This window comes from Heloderma suspectum, chromosome 2 (genome assembly GCF_057233095.1).
Source record: "Heloderma suspectum isolate Gila_16-S chromosome 2, 16-S_ref, whole genome shotgun sequence".
NCBI lineage: Eukaryota > Metazoa > Chordata > Lepidosauria > Squamata > Helodermatidae > Heloderma > Heloderma suspectum.
The window spans coordinates 360,072,151-360,093,437 of NC_139459.1; the positions used below are offsets into that span (position 1 = coordinate 360,072,151).

At 45.9% G+C, this 21,287-nt stretch overlaps 1 protein-coding gene across 1 annotated transcript; it reads right to left on the reverse strand.

The window, feature by feature from the left end:
* Window positions 1-1,802: 1,802 nt before the first annotated feature.
* On the reverse strand, window positions 1,803-20,788 carry LOC146355632 (zinc finger protein 213-like). The gene is made up of 6 exons (XM_084830921.1): window positions 20,739-20,788; window positions 16,902-17,408; window positions 16,583-16,703; window positions 15,692-15,777; window positions 15,364-15,484; window positions 1,803-13,092 (listed from the first exon to the last, which is right to left on the reverse strand). The coding sequence occupies exons 2-6, from the start codon at window positions 17,313-17,315 to the stop codon at window positions 12,179-12,181; spliced, it is 1,656 nt and encodes a 551-aa protein (XP_084687047.1). The 5' UTR covers window positions 17,316-17,408; window positions 20,739-20,788; the 3' UTR covers window positions 1,803-12,178.
* Window positions 20,789-21,287: the final 499 nt, after the last annotated feature.

The following is a 21,287-nucleotide window of genomic DNA, read 5'->3' on the forward strand; positions in this document are numbered from 1 at the left end:
ACGGTGGTGAATGCCTCCCTTGAGGAGGGAGTGATGCCATCAGCCTTCAAGGAGGCAGTGATAAGACCGCTCTTAAAGAAGCCCTCCTTGGATCCTCAAGTTCTGAACAACTTTCGCCCAGTCTCAAATCTGCCATTTTGGGGCAAGGTGATTGAGTGGGTGGTGGCGGTGCAGTTGAAGGCACACTTGGAAGAAACTGATTATCTAGACCGATTTCAGTCGGGCTTCAGGCTTGGGCATGGGACAGAAATGGCCTTGATCGCCTTGGTAGATGATATGAGGAGGGCTCTGGATAGGGGTGAATGCTCCTTCCTTGTTCTCCTCGACCTCTCAGCGGCTTTTGATACCGTTGACCACGGTATCCTCCTGGACCGCCTGGAGGGGTTGGGCATTGGAGACACCGTATTGTGGTGGTTCCAGTCCTTCCTCTCCGGCAGGTACCAGAGGGTAGCACTGGGAGAGGTGGTTTCGGACCCGTGGCCACTCACTTGTGGGGAGCCATAGGGTTCCATCCTCTCCCCGATGCTATTTGACATCTATGTGAAGCCGCTGGGGGCTATCATCAGGAGGTTTGGGATGCAGTGTCATCAATATGCGGATGACACGCAGCTCTACCTCTCATTCAAATCTTCACCAAGGTTGGCCGTAGAATCCTTGTCCAAATGTCTGGAGACGGTGAGTGGCTGGATGGGGAGGAATAGGCTAAAGCTGAACCCTGACAAGACCAAGGTACTTTTGGTGGGAGACAAGAAGAGGCTAGGGGATGTTGACCTGGTGTTGAATGGGGTATGGCTACCCTTGAAAGACCAGGTCCGCAACCTGGGGGTCATTTTGGACTCCCAGCTGTCCATGGAGGCTCAGGTGTCAGCTGTGAGCCGGACAGCGCTGTTTCAACTCCATCTGATACGTTGGCTGCACCCCTTCCTTCCCGACCATCTGCTCCCATCGGCCGTACATGCCCTGGTCTCCTCTCGTTTAGACTACTGTAATGCGCTCTACGTGGGGTTACCCTTGAAGACGGTTCGGAAGCTGCAGCTGGTACAGAATGCGGCGGCTCGCCTGATTAAAGGCAGCCGCCGGCGAGATCACATTACTCCAGTGCTGAAGGAGTTGCACTGGTTACCAGTTGTTTTCCGTTCCAAATTCAAGGTGTTGGTTTTGACCTTTAAAACCCTATATGGTTCCGGCCCAGCCTATCTTAAGGAGCGCCTCCAGCAGCACCAGACAGGCCGCTTAACAAGATCAGCCTCGGATGGCCTTCTCTCTGTCCCATCAGCCAGGACAGCTAGACTGGTGGGGACGAGGGAGAGGGCCTTTTCTGTAGTGGCCCCCACTCTGTGGAACTCCCTCCCTAGGGAACTCCGTCATGCCCCCTCTTTAATGAGCTTCCGTCGTGCATTAAAAACGTGGCTGTTCAGGCAGGCATTTGGGGTGGGTTAGGGTATTTTAGAAAATGTTTTTATTGTAGAATTTTATTGTTTTATTGCATGTTGTACATCACCCAGAGTGGCTGGGTGACCAGCCAGATGGGCGATTAATAAATTAAATAATAAAATAAATAAATAAATAAATAAATATCACAGCGCCACTTAATAGTTACCTTACCTGTCTCCTGAGAAACCTGTACAAGGGTCAAGAAGCAACAGTAAGAACCGGACATGGAACTGACTGGTTCAAAATTGGGAAAGGAGTACGACAAGGCTGTATATTGTCGCCCTGCTTATTTAACTTATATGCAGAGTACATCATGAGAAACGCCAGGTTGGATGAATCACAGGTCGGAATTAAGATTGCCAGGAGAATTATCAACAACCTCAGATACGCAGATGATACCACCCTAATGGCAGAAAGCGAAGAGGATCTAAAGAGGCTCTTGTTGAGAGTGAAAGTGGAGAGTGCAAAAGCTGGTTTGAAATGCAACATTAAAAAAATGAAGATCATGGCATGTGGCCCCATTACTTCCTGGCATATAGAAGGGGAAGAAATGGAAGCAGTGACAGATTTTATTTTCTTGGGCTCCAGGATCACCGCAGACGGTTACTGTAGCCATGAAATTAAAAGACGCTTGCTCCTTGGGAGGAAAGCTATGGCCAACCTAGACAGCATAGTAAGAAGCAGAGACATCACCTTGCCGACCAAGATTCGTATAATCAAAGCTATGGTTTTCCCAGTAGTAACGTATGGCTGTGAGAGCTGGACTATAAGGAAGGCTGAGCGCCGAAGAATCGATGCTTTCGAACTGTGGTGCTGGAGAAGACTCTTAGGACTCCCCTGGACTGCAAGGAGGTCAAATCAGTCCATCCTAAAGGAAATCAACCCTGAGTGCTCATTGGAAGGACAGATACTGAAGCTGAAGCTCAAATATTTTGGCCACCTAATGTGAAGAGAAAAGTCACTGGAAAAGACCCTGATATTGGGAAAGATTGAAGGCAAAAGAAGGGGACGGCAGAGGATGAGATGGCTAGATAGCATCACCGATGCAATGAATATGAACTTGAGCACACTCCGGCAGAGAGTGGAGGACAGGAAGGCCTGGCGTGCTATGGTCCATGGGGTCACGAAGAGATGGACACAACTTAATGACTGAACAACAACGAACAATGGACCATATAGAAAGGCAGAGAAAGAAAAACCCTGGGGTGGGTGTGCAGGGAAGAACACATGTAAAGGAGCCAATCTTAATCCCACAAAAATTCTGGAAGCAGAAGCCTCGATAAAGGTGCAGGTTCATGTAGAAAAGCCCACACTCATTCACCATTTAGTGGTTTGTGCACTTGCCTCCTGTTTCCTCTAGCCTGGGCTACCCAACCCACTCAAGGATACTTATTAGCTGTTGAACTTCATGTTGACCATCTCTTCTGGAAGTTGTAGACAACAGAAGTTGAGAATACTGAGGAAACACAAAGGGGCACAAAAAAGGGTCTCAACTGCAATCTTTTCCACTAGACAGCCAGGGAACAATGCTACGCAGAATTTGGGGGTGGAGGCTACATTTTGTATGAAGAGTTCCAAAGACAGACAGGGGTTTAAAGGTATCTTTTCCCCCACTGGAAGGCCCTTTCTTGTAGCTGAATTGGGGCATGCTGAAACTCCTTGCCTAAGCACCCATGGAAAAATGTGTCCTTTTAAAATGAAGCCTTTGGAGGACTGTGGCCTCTAGCTAGGCAGAGACTGAAGCAGCCAGGGTGAGGCTAACCTGGGTAAAAAAGGGGTGGCAGGAGGTGACAGAACCCTCCACTGAGGCCCTTTCTTAATAAATGGGAAATTGGGTTTGCCCATCTTGGGGAAAGCTCAGCTAGAAACTTTGCAGTAGAACCTGAAGGAGAGAATCCAAATGTCCAGTGGTGAAGACTGGTGAAACTAAACCTGTCAAGAAACAGATCCCCAAACTAGCACAATATCTGCTCACAACCTTGATGTTTTTAGAGATTATACACAAAGGATGTTATGTCTCACGTGACCATCATGCTATAGTTGCATAAAATCTTTTAAGAATTGGGAATTGCCGTTCCTGCCTGCAACCGAAAGACTTAAGTGTTGTACTTGCCAGATCCATCTGGATAACAAAAGGGGAATACTTAGTGCGAATGGGCACTCTGTCCAGCATTCTTATGAAACCTACTTGTGGGACACCTTTCAGCCCATTTACTTGCTTACCTACACCTGGAGGATGCATTCTACCTATTGAGAGGGGCAAATCACTTTGGAACTGGTTTTCTGAGTTATTAATTTTACATCCTGCCTAGTTCAAGGCTTTCAGAATTTAATGCAGCTCTGATTGAAAACAGTGTCAGGCCTCACCTTGCATATGTGACCCCAGGGCTGCCTGAGTAGCCTCTTTGTTCATATCAAGCCTTTCCCCAGTGGCACCACAATTCTGCCAATGTTGGGGGAGGGCTGCAGGACCTACACTCTGGCCAAGCAGCCTGCTAACAACCTGCAATGATAACCCCCTTTTGAGGCCATCCAAATTGGTGGCCATCATTACATCCTGTGGTAGCGAATTCCATAGTATAACTGCACTGTGTGAAGAAGTCCTGCCTTTCATCTGTCCTGAATCTCCCACCAATCAGCTCCTTGGGATGACCCCCGTTCTAGTATTTGAGAGAGGGAGAAAAATGTCTCCCTATCCACATTCTCTGCACCATGCATCATTCTGTACACCTCTGTCGTGTCTCCCCTTACCCTCCTTTTTTCTAAGCTGAACAAACACAGCTGTTGTAACCTTTGCTCATAGGGGAGATGCTCCTGCCCCTTGATCATTTTTGTTGCCCTTTTTCCAGCTCTGCAATATCTTTTTTTAAGTCTGGTGACCAGAACTGGACAGAGTGTGGCCGCAGCACAGATTTGTATAGGGGCAGTATGATATTGGTAGTTTTATTCTCAATTCTTTTTCTAATTATGCCTAACATGGAATTTGCCTCATTTACAGCAGCCACACACTGACATTTTCATTGACCTGTCCACCACGACCCCAAGATCCCTTTCTTGGTTGGTCACCACTAGCTCAGATCCCATCAGGTTATACTTGGTTGGGATTTTTTTGCCACAATATGCATCATTTTACACTTGCTTATATTGGACCACATTTACCATTTGGATGTCCATTCTCCCAGTTTGGAGAGATCCTTTTGGAGCTCCTCACAATCCCGTTTTGTTCTAACCACCCTAAATAATTTGGTGTCATCAGCAAATTTGGCCACTTCACTGCTCACTCCTAATTCCTGATCATTTATGAACAAGTTGAAAAGCATTGGTCCTAATACAGATCCCTGTGGGACTCCACTATTCACATTCCTCCATTGCGAGAATTTGCCATTTATTCCTACTCTCTGCTTTCTGTTCTTTAACCAGTTACGGATCCATAAGAGGACTTCTCCTTTTATTTCATGACTGCTAAGTTTGCTCAGGAGTCTTTGGTGAGGGACTTTGTCAAAAGCCTTTTGGAAGTCCAAGTAAACAGTGTCTATACTGGATCACTCCTGTCTGCATGTTTATTGACACTCTCAAAAGTCCTCTAAAAGGCTAGTGAGACAGGACTTACCTTTGTGGAAACCGTGTTGATTCTTTTTCAGCAAGGCTGGTCCTTCTATATACTTACTAATTTTATCTTTAATCATGCTTTCAACCAACTTATCCAGAACAGACGTTAAGCCAACCGACCTGTAATTTCCCGGATTCCCCCAGACCCCTTTCTAAAAATTGGTGCTATATTGGCCATCTTCCACTCCTCTACATATTTCAGTTAGAAGATCAGCAATTTCATATTTGAGTTCTTTGAGATGGTATCTAGGATGGATACCATCTGGGCCCAGTGAATTTATTTGCTTTCAATTTGTCCATAAGGCTGAGAACTTCATCTTTTGTCACCACTATTTGCCTCAGTTCTGCAGACTCCCTTCCTGAAAACATCAGTTCAGGTACAGGTATCTGTCCTATATCTTCTGCAGGGAAGACAGATGAAAAGAATTCATTCAGCTTCTTTGCAATCTCCTTGTCCTCCTTCAGTACTCCTTTAACTCTATTGTCATCCAATGGTCCAACTGCCTCTCTAGCTGGTTTTCTGCTTCTGATATATTTAAAGAATTAGTTATTGTTGGCCTTGAAATTGTTAGCGATATGCTCTTCAAAATGCTTTTTTGCATCTCTTATTGTCTGCTTGCATCACCTTTGTGCAAGCTTGTGTTCCCTTTTGCTTTCCTCACTTGGGCAAGACTTCCATTTTCTGAAGGAAGCTCTCTTTTCTCTAATGGCTCCCTTGACACTGCTCGTTAACCATGCCGGTGACCTCTTGGACTTGGTGCTTCCTTTCCTAAGCTGTGGCATACATTTTGGCTGAGCTTCTATTATTGTGGTTGTAACCTCCAAGCATTTTGGAGGGATGTAACCCTCTTGACTCTCCCTTTCAACTTCTTTTTCACACATTCTCTCATTTTAGGGTGCAATCCTATGGAGATAGATGGTCGCCTCTGACTTCCTTTGAAGTTAAACGTGACCGCCTATCCAATGCAGAGCAGCTGAAGCACAGAGGAAAGGATTCCTTCTGTGCTCTGGACGCCCTGTAGTTTGTCTTAGATGCCGTTTCGGCCATCTAAGCACGACTTCAGGGAGGGCATGGGAACGGGGCTGGAGACCACATAAAAAGTTGTCTAAAACAGCTTCCATGGTCTCCTCCCCTCCCCCGGAACTCCCCCTTTTCACCCTGTCCGTACTCCATGTTATGAGCATGGACAGGCATGGAGGGGCAAATGCTGCGGTTCTCTCTGCTCTGGCTACAAGGGGGAGGGGGCAGACAGCACAGTTTCCTGGCTACAAGCTCGTATCGCTGTCTTTGAAGTTGGAGCTAGGAAACCGAAAAATCCTATCTCCCCCAGATGCTGTCTAGGAGACATAGGATTGCTCTCTTAGAGAAGTTTCTTTTGAAGTCAAAAGTGACTGTGTTGGACTTCCTGGGCAATTTCCCACTGAAATATATATTAAACCTGATAGCACTGTAGTCACTGGTTCCAATTGGTACAATATTTACATCTTGTCCTAGGTCCTGGGTTAGGATTAAATCCAAGGTCGCCTCCCCTCTGGTCAGTTCCATGACCAACTGTTTTAGGTTCCATAGCCAACTGTGTTACCTTATTAACACAGACATCCTTGCCACGGTGTTTGTATTGGTTTTTAAAAAATATTTTAACTGTTTCAAAATAGCATTTTAGTTTAACTGGTTGTAATCTGCCCAGAGACCATTAGTTAGGGCGGATTAGAAATGTACCACATAAATAATAAAATAGTAAATAATAATGGTGAGCTGATTAATACATGCAGCGTGCTTTAAAAACAACACCTTAGTTCTCATTCAAGCCACAGCAAATAGATTTGAACATCTTCAGGAATTGTAGTTCATCTTTTTCACACTGCAGCCTGTCTTTGAAGTTCTTTTGTTCAAGAATGGCCACCTTAAGCTCAGCCACAGGGGGGTGAAATCTTCTCCCACCAGATTTTGAATGTTGCTATTTTTGATATGGGATTTGTGTTCATTTATTCTTTTGTGCAGAGATTGCACTGCATTTGTTCTATGTAGAATGCAGATGGATTCAACTGCCAGTTTCCCTACTAGGACTGCAGAATGGAAGGGAGCCCTGTTCCAGCCCTATCCTCAGCCAGAAAATTCCCAGCTGCTGTGCATGGTTTGCAGGATGGGGGTTGTAAAATTTCCTGCTGCACTGAGAATCATTTGTTTAAAAGTCTGATTATTAATCTTCAAAATAAATAAGACTATGTTGATTCCTCGAACAATATTTATTTGTCCAGTAGAGAGTTGTTGAGAGCTAGGAATTGCTCTTTATAACTCATTTTTCTATTGCAGTTTATGTACTGTACTAAGCCACCAGGGATCTTAGAGAGGGTCCATAGCTTAGAGGTAGGACTAGGAAAGGATCCTGCCTGAAACAACCGTTGTCAGTGTGCTGACAATATTGGGCTTGATGGATCAACGGTCTGACAAAGGCAACTTCCTGTGTTCCTATTTAATTCAGTACTTTATTCAAAACCATGAGGCCTGGAATCTTACTTTATTTTTAGGTGAATAGGTCAGTGCTAGAGCCCCTGCTTTGCATGGAGAAGGTCCCTGGTTCAATCCCTAACATCAACCAGAAGGTCCCTGGTTCAATCCCTAACATCAACCAGAAGGTCCCTGGTTCAATCCCTAACATCAACCAGAAGGTCCCTGGTTCAATCCCTAACATCTCCAGGCAGGACTAGGAAAGATTCCTGCCTGAAACCTTGGAGAGCGGCTGCAGAGCCAGTGTTGACATTACTGGGCTGGATGGACCAAGGGGCTCAGTATAAGACAGCTTCCTATATTACTATGCATGGGAGCCTATTAATACTAGATTTGGTGGGTTACTTATGTGCGTAAGCACCCACATTAGGATTTAGCATGGTTAAATAGACCATGTCCTCACAAAGAGAAATCCAGAGCACAAAGGTTTTATCGGTTACAACTATAATGCATTGACCCACAAAGTTACACTATGGTGGGTTTGCCTCAAAGGCTACCACATGATACAACTCAATTGCCCACAAGGCCCCAACCATAAAAGGAGAAATAGTGATCGAACAATGATGGCTCACCACAATCTAACTTGATACCTTCCGCAAAGAGGAATGGGTGGTCCTCTGATCTTCCAGTGGAAATCCTGACTCCTTCTGGTCAGTTCAGAACAAGACTTCGATGACGGAACAGGCTGACAATCCTAGAGTCAACTGACCGGGGAGTTCTTCTGTAAAGCTTAAGGGTGCAATCCTATGCATGTTTAGGCAGAAAAAACCTCCTCCAATTCCCAGCATTCCCCAGCCAGCAGATGACTTGATGGTGAAGTCATGGTATCTGCATGATCACAATCCTGAGATGGAACTGGGGAGGAAGTGTCTGCAGGCATTCAACGAAGGATCTAGCAGGTGATGTGATAGTTTCAGGTTTCACCTGGAGTTGAATATATCAATTTCACAGCATGGAAATGTGTATTGATATATTCAAATTTATGGGCAAAATCCAATGTAAGTTCTACTAAGAGTAGACCCATTGAGATGAATAGGACTTAAATGAGTCCTGACTAACCTATGTCCCATTCATTTCAATGGGTCTACTCTTAGTAGAACTTATGTTGGATTTTACCTTACGTAGCTACAGTGTTTCCTTTTTCTCTTTGTTTTGTTGAACATTTACAATAAAAATTTAAAAAGGTTCCACTTGGAATTTCTGGAGCTCCCCTAGGTTTACTGAGAGAAGGAAAAGCAGATAATTTTGATCCCAGAGTTTTTGGGTTACATTTATAACCTGTCGAGAGGTCGCCCCTGCTGCCTTCTGAAATCCTCAGGTAGCCAGAATCAATACACAGACAATAGGGCTCTTTTCCAAGGCTTCATTCCCATTCAACCTAATGATGCTCACAGATGCTAAATGCTTGATCCTACGAGTGAGACTTAACAGAGCTGCCTACTCGGGGGTTCTAATCTTAGGAATCAGTTGATCTCCGTTTGGAGGGGAAAGCGGGGAACCGCTGTACTTATGAGCTAGGAGAGTCCACCCCTTTCCCATGGGGCATTGGGGCACTGCTGTTGCCGTTGTGCCAAGCAGGCTGAGTGCTGCCTCTCAGCGCCTTCCATCTCCTGCTTGAGGGTGCGCCAGTGCCTAGCGTCCAGAAACTACTGTTGCGCCTCCCTCTCCCTGCCAGGGTCACTATCACTCTCAGGAATGTGTACTGGGAGGGGCTCTCCCCCTGGCTGCTCCTCTGAAACGCGCACGGGTTCCTCTCCCGCGGTTTCTAACTCTTCCTCAGAATCAGAACTGCTTTGGGGCTCTCTGGGCTCCGATCCAACCCTGACATAACCTGACTTTTCCTTCAAGAAGCCCAAGGCAGTATACCTGATCCTCCCCCTCCTCTCTGTTCTCACAACAACCTTGTGAGGTAGGTTAGGCTGAGAAGCAGCCCAAGATTGCCCAGTGAGCTTTATGGACAAGTGAAGATTAGAATCCAGATCTCCCGAGTCCCAATCCAGCACTCTAGCCACTATACCTCACTGACATAAAATCCAGCTGTTACTCCAATGTAGCACACAGACTCCTTTACTAGAGGAAATAGAGAAAAACTAGGCAGTCTTTCTATTAATAAAACTGTGAAGTGATTTTAGATGCTGATGGTTTAAGTAAAAAAAAAATTAAACACATGCTAAATTGGGCACCTTTACCTAGTAGCTGGAGGGAATGAACCCTTGGACAATAAGCTGCAGCTTCAGGTGGATATAAAAGCCTCTTCTTCCAGTTTCGAATCGCATACTTTTAAAGGTTTTAAAGGTGGTTTGAAAGATTGCCTTCCCCAGTCCAGACCTGTGCAAGCATTAAGATCATCTGAGGAGGTCTTGCTGGTGGTATCACGATCTGCCTCCTGCCACCTTGCAACAACCAGGAAGCAGGCCTCATCTGTGGTGGAGCCGAGTTTATGGAATGAGCTCCCTCCGGGATTTGGGAGGCACCATCTGTATCATGCTTTAGGTGCCAAATTAAGACCTATTTCTTTACCCAGGTCTTCCCTGAGTGAATGTGCTCCCCAGTCTGTTTGTAATGACAATGTTTGAACTGATGTTAATGTTTCTATTAATGTTTTATACTAATGTTTTAGCCATTTCATATATTTTCTTGTAGATTCTAATGTGAACTGTTTAGAGATATTTTTAAATAGGTTCCGTGGTATATGAATCTATTAAATAAATAAAAGTAACTTGAAATAAAATAAATAAAAATACCTCTAAGCCCTTCTCCAGTGGACTACACCTGTGGCAAAATAACCACCCACCTGTCACAGCCGATATTTCATAGCAGGCGGGGTGAGGCCTAACTCTCTTCTTGGACCCTGGGGATCCCATGTTGCCTGTTGCAACATAGGAAGATGCCTTATACTGAGTCAGACCAGTCGTCCATTTACTACAGTATTTTCTACACCAACAATAGCTCCCCTGGGTCTAACGCAGCTGCCTACCTGGAGATAATGATTTCAGGAACCCAGGAAGCTGCATTAGGTTGAGTGTGGGTTGCTTGTTAGCGTGTTGTCCAAACCCAGGACAATTTCCGCAGGGTGGCTTGTTAACCTGCCAACAAACCATGGGTTCTCAAGGTGGCTGGTACAAGAAAAATAAATCACACTGCACGGTTAACAAGCCACCCTGCAGAAAATGTCCTGGGTCCAGATAACATGCTAAACCACAGTTCAACAAACAACCCACACAACACGCTAACCCATACTCTGGTTGAGTGTGGGTTGTTGTTGAACCGTGGGTTAGCATGCTGTCTGAACTCAGCCAGGGTGGCTTGTTAACCATGTAGTGTGGCTTATTTTTCCTCAAACAAGCCACCTTAAAAGCCCATGGTTTGTTGTTGGGTTGTTCGGGGTGGTTAACAAGCCACACTGAATGGTTAACAAGCCACCTGATGAAAATGTGCTCGGTTTGAATAACATTCTAACCCATCGCTCAACAAACATTGCCTGCCCCTCAGTCCCCCACTTGGCCCCACATCCTCTATCCCAAGCACAGAATCAAGCCCTAAGAGGCAACCAATCCCTATCAAAGATGCTAGAAAAACCAAACTGGTGTTAGGGGGGTGGCCTGACCCTTCTGTGCCACCAAAGCAGCTCCCACAAAGGGATGGCCCCCTTTGGCAGCATCCCCTTTGGGGTTGTCACTGCCAGAGTGTCACCGCCACACATGCTCCAGAACTATGTTCAGAACCTGAAGGTTAGACATACACTGAGCACAGGTGGGTAAGTCTAGATTTGCTGTTTTTCAGGTTGGGCTGAACCACCACCTCTTTATGGGCAGTCAGCACTATTCCACTTACTTCCCAGATCCAGACACCCAGCCTTGTGCTGGCAGACTATATGATGGGCAAGGATCCAGGATCCAGGCCGGAGGTCTCAGTCCTCCAAGATGTTTGTCCATATCCTCAGGTTGCAGAAGCTGAAAAGTATCCTTAACAATATGACCAGATGGTGTCTTAGCTGCATCTATTCCCATCTCTGTTTACCTGACACCATCACCTGTTACTAATGTGAATACCGATTCGAGTCTTCCCATGCTCATCCATATCGAACCCAAAGTCCACCAATAATAAGGAGAAGACCTGGAGTAGCCCACAGGTACACACAAATACAATAAAATAACTCTACTAAAAGAAATTCCAAAGTAAAAGCAGGTTCTCTATATTATAGGATGGAAGGGACTGTCGCTGGGAGGAAGTGGCTAATGGCAGCCCTACAGCGTGATGCAAACAGAATCCTGCAGGTCAGACAAGGAGTTGTTCAAGGCAGGTAAGAAATGATAAAGGAAGGAAGGAATTCTGTGATATCTGCTAAGGTCCCCATTCCTCTTGAAGTTCTTTCCACTGATGTGGTTTCTCCCTTCCATGAATTATTTAATGTCGAGTACAGGAGTTAACCAAATGGAAGCTGTTTACAAATGCCAAATATTAACATTATTTGCCCTCTTCTTTGATGTGGACTAAGGATGTATCTCCTATTATAACTCTGTCTACACCCAAGCTTTTACATGCCTTCTCCTCTGTGTAGAATATTTGAGGGTGCTTGAAGTGTCTCTTTGTACTGAAGCTCTTTCCACACTCCAAGCATGTAAATCATTTGCCCCCTGTGTGACTTACTTGATGAGAAATGAGGTATCTCTTCTGAGTGAAGCTCTTTCCACATTCAAGGCATTGAAAAGGTTTCTCTCCTGTGTGAATTCTTCTGTGTGAACTAAGGTTTGATCTCTGAGTGAATTTTTTCCCACACTCTAAGCATGCAAACGGCTTCTCCCCTGTGTGGGTTCTCTCATGCTCCAAGAGCCAGCATTTTTGACCAAAGCTCTTTCCACACTCAAAGCACTGAAATGGTTTCTCCCCTGTGTGAGTTCTTTGGTGTAATATAAGGTTTGCATTTCGCCGGAAGCTCTTTCCACACTCCAAGCATGTAAATGGTTTCTCCCCTGTGTGGCTAGTTTTATGGTACATGAGGCATTTCTCTGTATTGAAGCTCTTTCCACACTCTAAGCATGTAAATGGCTTCTCCCCTGTGTGGTTTCTTTGATGGTACGTGAGATTAGACTTTCTATTGAAGCTCTTTCCACACTCCAAGCATCGAAATGGTTTGTCTCCTGTGTGAATTCTTTGGTGTTCTATAAGGTGTGAGCTCTGACCGAAATATTTTCCACACTCAAAGCACTGAAATGATTTCTCCCCCGTGTGACTTCTTTGGTGTGATACAAGGCATGACTTCCAGCCAAAGCTTTTTCCACATTCCAAGCATTTAAATGGTTTCTCTCCTGTGTGGATTCTTTGGTGTGACAAAAGGTTTGACCGCAGAGTGAATTTCTTGCCACACTCCAAGCATGGAAATGGCTTCTCCCCTGTGTGCGTTCTTTGATGATTCAAGAACCAGCTTTTTTCACTGAAGCTCTTTCCACACTCCAAGCACTGAAATGGCTTACATCTGGCTCTTTCCAGAAACACTTTCCATGGTTTTCCTTCATTCTCACTCTCCTGCCAATCACAATCTAGAAGGAAGAGAGAGAACTGGTAGCAGCAGAAGTGAAAAGCAGAGCCTGAAATCAAAGAGCTATTAGTTAACTGTCCTGTAGCAGCAGCTATTCCACTAGGGGCATTTCTGCACAAGGCTGTTATTTGTGCACTCGTGAGTGCTCAGTCACAATAGTTTGCAAGCCTTTACATGATGTCATCATTCTCCGCGGCCTGTCCCGCTCTTTGCAACCACTATCACTTTTTTTTCCTAACAAGGAAAGTCTGGTATTTTTTCTGAATCCTGCCATAGAAGGCCACAGCGCCATCTAGCACTTCTATAATGAAACATATGGAAAGGCAGAGAAAGAAAACCCCAGGGGGAAAAAGCACATGTAAAGAGGCTGATCTCAGTTTTAGCTCTGGTAAGGTGTGGGATAAAAACTTCACGTAGAACTGCCTTAGCTCATAGCAGAGGGAGAGATGGGACTGCAAGGCATCTCCATGGGCTCTGATGAGAGACCAGCTCCATCTGGTTATCTGGATGTTGCCATTCAAGCTGATCGTTGTAAGAAAATTGGAACTTCTAAGAGCTGGTGTCTTAGTTTGCTTTTTCTCTTCTTCCCTCACCATCCTTTTTCTTTGTGTGTCATATCGTTTGTAACCGATTGCATTCAAACCACCGGGGAGCCTTTTTGGCTGGAAAGCAGGGCACAAAGGCTTAAATAAGAAATCATAAAAATAAGTAACTGTAGATGTGAGTGACTAACAGAAACCAAGGGTGTTTCAGGCTATGTTGGGTGAGAACCAGTACTATGCAGAGTGCTGGAGAGATTGAGGCTCAACAGCCTCCTATGAAGTGTATCGGGGAGCCTTAGACCAGTCTGCGACTGGATTTGCCCAAGATGCTAAACCACACTGAAACGCTGAGGGTGGGTTGTTCAGGATGGTTAACCCTACAGAAGGTGTCCCGGGTTCAGACAACATGCCAATGAATATCCCCAATATCTCTAATACAATGCTATCCTATAGGGCTTAGCTTATTTGTTAAATCTATACTCCGGTTTTCCACGTAAAACTCTCAAGCCAGCTTGTTGTTACATGCATTCAGAAGAAACCTCATGCACGTGGCTGTGATCTTCTTGGAAGTGGGGCCGGAAATAACTCTATGGAAAAAATAAAGAAGGGTGCAGCAGACCCACAGCTCAGTGCCAGAGCCTGTGTTTTGCAACCCTAAGGGGCCAGGTTTGATACAAACAAGTCCTGTTATCGGATCTTGGTAGGAGGGCTACCAAGTCTCGGGTATGTCTTAGGCAGGGTGCTACCATCCCAAGTATCATTGGTGGCATCAGTGGACCAATAGCAACATCAAATGTTCATTTTTGTACATCAGGACTAGTATACCTGAAATACCTTACAGAGAGCATCTTCTGGTATGAACCTCCCCGTCCCTGCACTTCGATTGTTCTGTTTTTAATTGTTTTCTATATAAATAGTTTTTATATTATGTTTTATATTGTAAAGGAAAGCACATAATATGCACATAACCAATAAATCTGAACGTATCCCTCTCCCCCTTCACTCAACACTCAGTGGTTGAATAGAGGTTGCGTGTGCATTCTTCTTGAACTGTGGAGTATTGTGTCATCTGAACCCAGCCGCTCTAACAAACCATGATTTGTTAACCGCAAACAACCCACAGTTCACAGCCCAACAACAAACAAAGGGTTCTCTTCATGGGTTATCATTAACAAACTATGATTTGTTAGTACGGCTGCATTCAGACAACACGATGACCCACGTTTCAACAACAACCTGAAGTTCAATGGCAACCCACACACAACCCTGGAGTGTGGGTGATCGTGTTGTCTGCACCCAGCCACTGTGTCTGTGGATGTCAGCCACTTGGAAGCAACAACCAGGGGGGGATAATGTCACCACACCTTGTTTCTGGGCTTCTTGGGGGTATCTGGCTGGCCCCTGTGGGAAGCAACATGCTGGCCTTCTCCAACAGAGCCCTTCTTATATTCCTAAGTCTGCATAGGAGGCTGGAGTCTTCAGGCATCCAGTCCACCTCCACCACATGCAGCCACTGACGTCCAAGCCTGACATCATCTACTGTTGCTTTGACAAAGGTCCACCAACAAGGGTGACTGGACAAGAGGCCCCAGAAGAGACCCCAGAACCACCCAAGCAGGAAGAGCAGGACACTGGCTGCTCAAACAGAGCAAGTGTGCAGAAAGAAGCTACAGTTATTTTTTATCCCTTGTAACCTGACGGTATCAACCCAGAGAACGGGGGACGCTTACCCACAGAGGACACATTCCCCAAATTCTCCTCCATGACTTCCCTGTGCAGGGCTCTTTGGTTCTGATCCAGCAGGGCCCACTCCTCTTCGGTGAAATGCACAGCCACCTCCTCGAAGATCACCTGGAAGGAGAAGCATCATCCCGGAGCACAATCAGGAACAAAACTTACGTAGCCAGGGATAAACCCTAACGTGTAGCATTCGCAGCCTCCGTTGTGCACAACTTTGATGGCAGAAGAAAAGGGAAAGGGACAGATCCTTTTGGGCATGAGTTGTGCAGGGGAGAGAGACGCCCTGGCTGCCTCCTCCCCTGTGAACATTCCCCTTACCTGATCCGGTCGCACAGAACTTGTTCCTGGCCCAGCACAACAAAGAGCCGAGCTGCTACATTTTGTCCTCATCTTCAATCCGTCTCCTGTGAGGGACACAGAAGATAAAGGGAGGATTGTCTTCCGTTCTCCCCTATTTCCCATTCATGTCTGCCTGTACTTTATGCAGCCTCAACTGCAACATCTACACACAATAGGGAGGGTCAACAGGCTTGGGGGTAACCCTGAGATTTGCAGGTGTAGAATTTTTTTTTTTTTACAGAAAAGAGCCTAAGGGAGCATGCACCTCTCAAAATGGCTGAATTCCAAGGCCAGTCAATGGCCTTGGAATTTTATCTCACTGAACGGGGGGGCGGGGGGATGATAACCAGGGAGAATGGGAAGGAATATGTGGAGGTGGAGGAGGGAGAGGAAGAGAGAAATAGATATACAAAGGGGGAGAGACAACCCTCTCACTGTCTGGCTACGTCATTTCCTGGTTCACGCAGAGAAGTTATTTCGAACTGGTGACAAGGACAGAAGTGGGAGCTGCCTCTATAGATCACTGGTGACATCCCCGATATTAATGAAGCTGAGATGTGGACAGGCGTATGTCCACTTCACCCTCTGAGGAAAATCCGATATTATGGGAAAAAAGAAAACCAAATGGAGCAGGGAAAAACATCTCAAAGGACCCTCTAAGGAATTGGGATGTCCGTGGACACCGATTGCTGACTGATTCTTGGGAGAAAAAAAATAAGAAAACTGGGGGGTGGGGAATAGAACCCCAAATGAAAACACTCTACACTGCGAGCTTTTGTTGAAGCAGTCCATTTCTTTTTTCTTCAAAGCCCATATTTAATCAAGATTGGATCCCAAAGACCAAGGTGAAAATGCCGCCTGAATCCTCACCCAGCAAGGTGGCACCCCCGTCATGCCCCAGCATGGTCTGTCTGGACGGCCGCTTCTGTCTGATGTCCGATGGAGCCTTCTCTGCCTCAGGGAAGTCAATGGCCTCTTCTGCAAAGAATTCCTGAACCAGAAAGAACAACATGGTTTGGAAAGAGACAGGTGAGGTGGGGTAGAAAAGAAAGGATGCAAGACAAGTCCTCGGTGCATGGTGGACCATCCCGCATGAGTTCCAGAAAAACTGAGTAAGAGATGGGGACTTTCCGGATATCCTTGCTAAATTTCTCTGCCCTTGCAAACTCCCAGGATAAAATCGTCTCACCTGATGCTCTGCCTGCTTCTTGTCCTCTGCCTGGCTCAGGAGGAAACCTTCTGCCAGGGCCACTGCCTGGGAAGTCGTCTCTGCCCTACATCCCCTCACCCAGCTCTTCATCTCCGGGGGAAGGACAGTCAGGAACTGCTCCAGGATCACCAGGTCCAGGATCTGAGCCTTCGTGTGTTGCTCTGGCTTCAGCCACTGATCGCAGAGATCATGGAGTTGGCTGCAAAACTCACGGGGCCCCTTAGCCTCCTGGTAGCGGAACTGCCGGAAGCGCTGGCGCTGTACGTCGGATCTGAGGGTGTCTTTACCCAGGATCCTCTGCGTGGCGCGTTCCCAGAATTCCCCACTGCTCTCAACCTTGACGGCGTCCGAGTCTTTTCCTGCTCCTCGGCCAGCTGCATCTTGCTCTTCCATCCTTGATCTGGGCTCTTGGATAACCAGCAGATGTTCTCTCCTGGCCCTTTAGCCAATTCCTAAGGCTGCCTGAGTCAGCTGGGCTGCTGATTCCTGTAACACAAACACATCGTTCTGTGAATGGACGATGCCACTCTTGAAGCACGAAGGAAGATGCTTGACAAAGAAAAGGCAGACGGGTTACTGACAGCAACCAGGTCGTCTCCTGGTAGGAAAGGCAGGTTGTTATCAAGGCTCAAGCAGGGACTTCCGGTCGGAGCCAATGTCGCCCTTGCAGCACCCCGCGGAGTCTCCGTGGGAGGCTACCTCAAAAGCTTTTTAAAAGGTTGAAAAACCTTTTCATCTCTCCCCTGGAATGAAAAGGGGAGTCAAGGAAGCATCTGGATGAAGTCTTGGTAAATTAGTCACCTCCGTGAAGCGGCAGGGGGGCTGGATTCCAAGACTTCCCTCCCAGAGCTTAATCATTGCCAAAAGTTGTTTTGAAACTCCTATTTAAATAGGAGAAATTAGGGCTGACGTGCGCCATTTAATTTATGGATTAAGAAATACCAACAACATCTGAGGAATGGTTTAAGAAATATTAACAATATTTGAGGATATCTGAGGACCTGCAAGATCTGTTGGAAGAGAAACATGGCTACAGCAAGGAGAAAAAAAGGAAATGCATCTCCACCCACTCCCCCTGTACCTCCTTTGGCAAAGGCGCTGCGCCGAGAACTGAAAATATAGGGGAGTGATTTACTTTGATAACAACTTTGTCTTTGCAATTGGCTGAACAGGCTAAAAGGTTGGATGTAATTCAAAATTCCATCACCACCCTGCAAGGGGCTGCGGCTTTGATTAACAATTCTTGGCAAAAAATGGAGGTGAAGGTTAATGAACTGGAAGATAGGATGGCAGCCAATGAAACTGTGTCACAAGTTTTTAACAACTTGCTCATCAGAATTTCTCAACTGGAGGCTTTTACTCGCAGAGCCAATGTATGTATAATTGGCATTAAGGATGTGCCTAGCGATGTAAATTTGTCTACTTTTGTAGATAAGCTTTTGCATGAGATACTCCCTGGGCCATCTGATTATTTACTTGATACTGAGCAGGCATTCCGTGTGCCAAATGCCAAAGGGACTACCTATATGATTATAGTCCAATTTGCGATAATCTCCACAAAAAATTATATCCTGTGTTTGGCAAGAGGGGGTGGAAATCTTTTTTGGAAACAAGGTAAAGTTATATTATTTCCAGATTACATTAAAGAAATTGCTAAGAAGACAATTCATCAAGGCGAAAAATCTGGCAAAACTAATGAACTTACAATATTACTTAAAATATCCTGCTACATTGTGCATTGTTTCTGAAGGTCAGATGAAGAAGTTCCCGAATCATGAAATGGCGGAGGCGTGGCTAAATGCAAAAACTAGTGAGATCTCTGTTACAGCCCCATGAAATGGAATCCATAAACAGTTGTTGTTAACTGGTTATGTCTAGTCTGAGTGACTCAGTTTAGACAAGAATTAATTGCTTATATATATAGCCGTCTGCTTTCTCTTATTTTTCTTTCACCTTTTTTTTTTTAAACCTTCTTCTTTAAAATGGATATGACATACTGTACCTAAATATACTGTTTGAGGGTGCATAGGAATATGCACATTCATTGATATATCTAGTATAAAATATATTACTGATTGTTGCAGGGTTGTTTTTAACCTTTGTTATCATATAACATTATAAAACTTATTAGTGATTTGTTATCATTATTTATCCTTTTTAATTTCTCTCCTTTATTATTATGAGACTGGCTATATGGTCACTGGAAATGAATTGTAAGCCTGCTTCCTTGTTATAAGACTGATGACATAAGATTAATCATGCTGTATTGAATTGCAATTTTATCAAAGTTATAGGTATAATTTTTAAGTGAATGGAATTTGAACCTGTGTCTACTGGAGTTTACATTTAATCCTTTTAAATAATTTCTTTTTTTTTCTCCTCTCTCTTTGTTTTGCTCCTTTCTGTTGTTGTTGTGTCCTCTTAAGAATATTGTATTGTTGGGAAACTGTAGCTACCGATTAGGTTGTTGGTATTGTTTATTTCATTTATAAAGACAAAAAAATAAATAAAAGGTATTTTCAAAAAAACCAAACAGGCTCAAGCAGAAGCCAGAGACGCGAGGCGAAAGTAAGGTTCCTTCACCCAAAGCTTGCAGTCCAAGGCCTGCATCTGTTCAGAACCAACGTATGAGCAGGGCATCCCTGCCCAGTGGCCTCTAACATTTTCCCCCTCCACCCACACTTGGTTTCCTGGCACTCCTTCATCCCCCTTTCCACATCAGCTGCTTCGGCGGCCTCTCTTTACCTCCACATCCACCCCTCCCCAGCCCTGTTTCTTTTAATCTACTATGCAAATGCAAACTCTGATGGAACAGGGTTTAATCCATCCAAAGGCAGCACCTTGCATTCAGGGAGGTGCTGTAAGGGCCTTCTAGGTTATCAGCAGGACAGATGTTGCCCGAATTGGTCAGCTGCATGCGAGGGGGGGGTAGCGTTCTCCAACCCCTAACCTCTCAATCTGCAGCTGCCTGGCTGAGCCAAGTGCTTTTTAAAAATATATATACTTCACCGGTTTTTCAGATTTAACAATACATTAAATGATGCCACAAGGTGAGATATCAATAAGAACTTCCAGACATCTTTATCTGGATCCGTGTTACGTTCAATTGTCCTCCTTGTCTGAGCTCTTATCTTTATGAGTTTGTCTTCTGCAAAAAAAAACTGTATCTGTAACCTAGACACACGTCTGTGATCTTCCTGTCTATATTTTATGTTTCATATTTATTATGCTCTATGTGTTTACTGTAACGCGATGCGAATGTGCCATACGATAGATAGATAGATGATAGATAAATGTCCTCTGCTCACCCACTCAAGCTTTCCCCAAAAGACCATGGGACTGAGGTGGCTGATTTACAGCACGAAGAGCCGAGGGCTTTGAGGCCTCTCCCCGCTTTTCCTTCTTTCCAGCACAGCCCCCACCGCCCGCCCCCCAGCCCCACATCAGCCCACTTTGAAAATGCAAAACCAGCTTGAAAACGATTTTCACCTACCCGCGGGGAAAGGGGCTTGCATTCTCCCCCCCCCCCCCATGTGCTCTAAGGACCTTCTGGCGTATCTAAGAGCAGGAAAGACCCTCCCTGAACGGGTCAGCTGCACAGACCGCCCCCTTGGAGGAGAAATGGGTGGGGGGGCTTTGCGTTCTTGGACCCCCAACCTCACCATCTGCAGCTGCCCGGGTGGATTAAGCGCGGAGAGGGTCTCTCTCCGGGGGCTTTCCCGCCCACCCCTCACTTGCCTGCCTAGCTGGCCTTTCCCACCACGCCCCCCGCCGCAGCCCTGGCGGTCCCCTCGCCCCCACGCAAAGAGGACTCACCGGATCCGGCTGCAAGGGGCAACCCTACGGCCGCTCCGCCCCACAGGGATGGGCGGCGCAGGGCAGGAAGCCGCTTCTCTAGGAACCGGGCTTGCTCACTTTAACCCCTTAGGCTGACTCCGCCAGGGAGCGCGCCGCAGAAGCACCGGGGCGTTTGCATGCTGCGTCACGCTCCGGATTAACTCTGTCGAGCAAGCACTTCCTTTGTTGTTGTTCAGTCGTTCAGTCGTGTCCGACTCTTGGTGACCCCACGGACCATAGCACGCCAGGCCTTCCCGTCCTCCGCTCTCCCCCGGAGCGTGCTCAAGTCCATATTCGTTGCATCGGTGATGCTATCTAGCCATCTCATCCTCTGCCGCCCCCTTCTCCTTTTTCCTTCAGTCTTTCCCAGCATCAGGGTCTCTTCCAGTGACTTTTCTCTTCGCATTAGGTGGCCAAAAGATTTGAGCTTCGGCTTCAGTATCTGTCCTTCCAATGAGCACTCAGGGTTGATTTCCTTTAGGATGGACTGATTTGACCTCCTTGCAGTCCAGGGGACTCCTAAGAGTC

Coding starts and splice junctions, on each gene's coding strand:
- LOC146355632 (XM_084830921.1), bottom strand. CDS start 17,315: ATGGAAGAGCAAGATGCAGCTGGCCGAGGAGCAGGAAAAGACTCGGAC. Junction 15,778..16,582: donor CGGGGGTGCCACCTTGCTGG/GTGAGGATTCAG, acceptor TGTCCCTCACAG/GAGACGGATTGAAGATGAGG. Junction 15,485..15,691: donor GTTCTGTGCGACCGGATCAG/GTAAGGGGAATG, acceptor TTCTCCTTCCAG/GTGATCTTCGAGGAGGTGGC.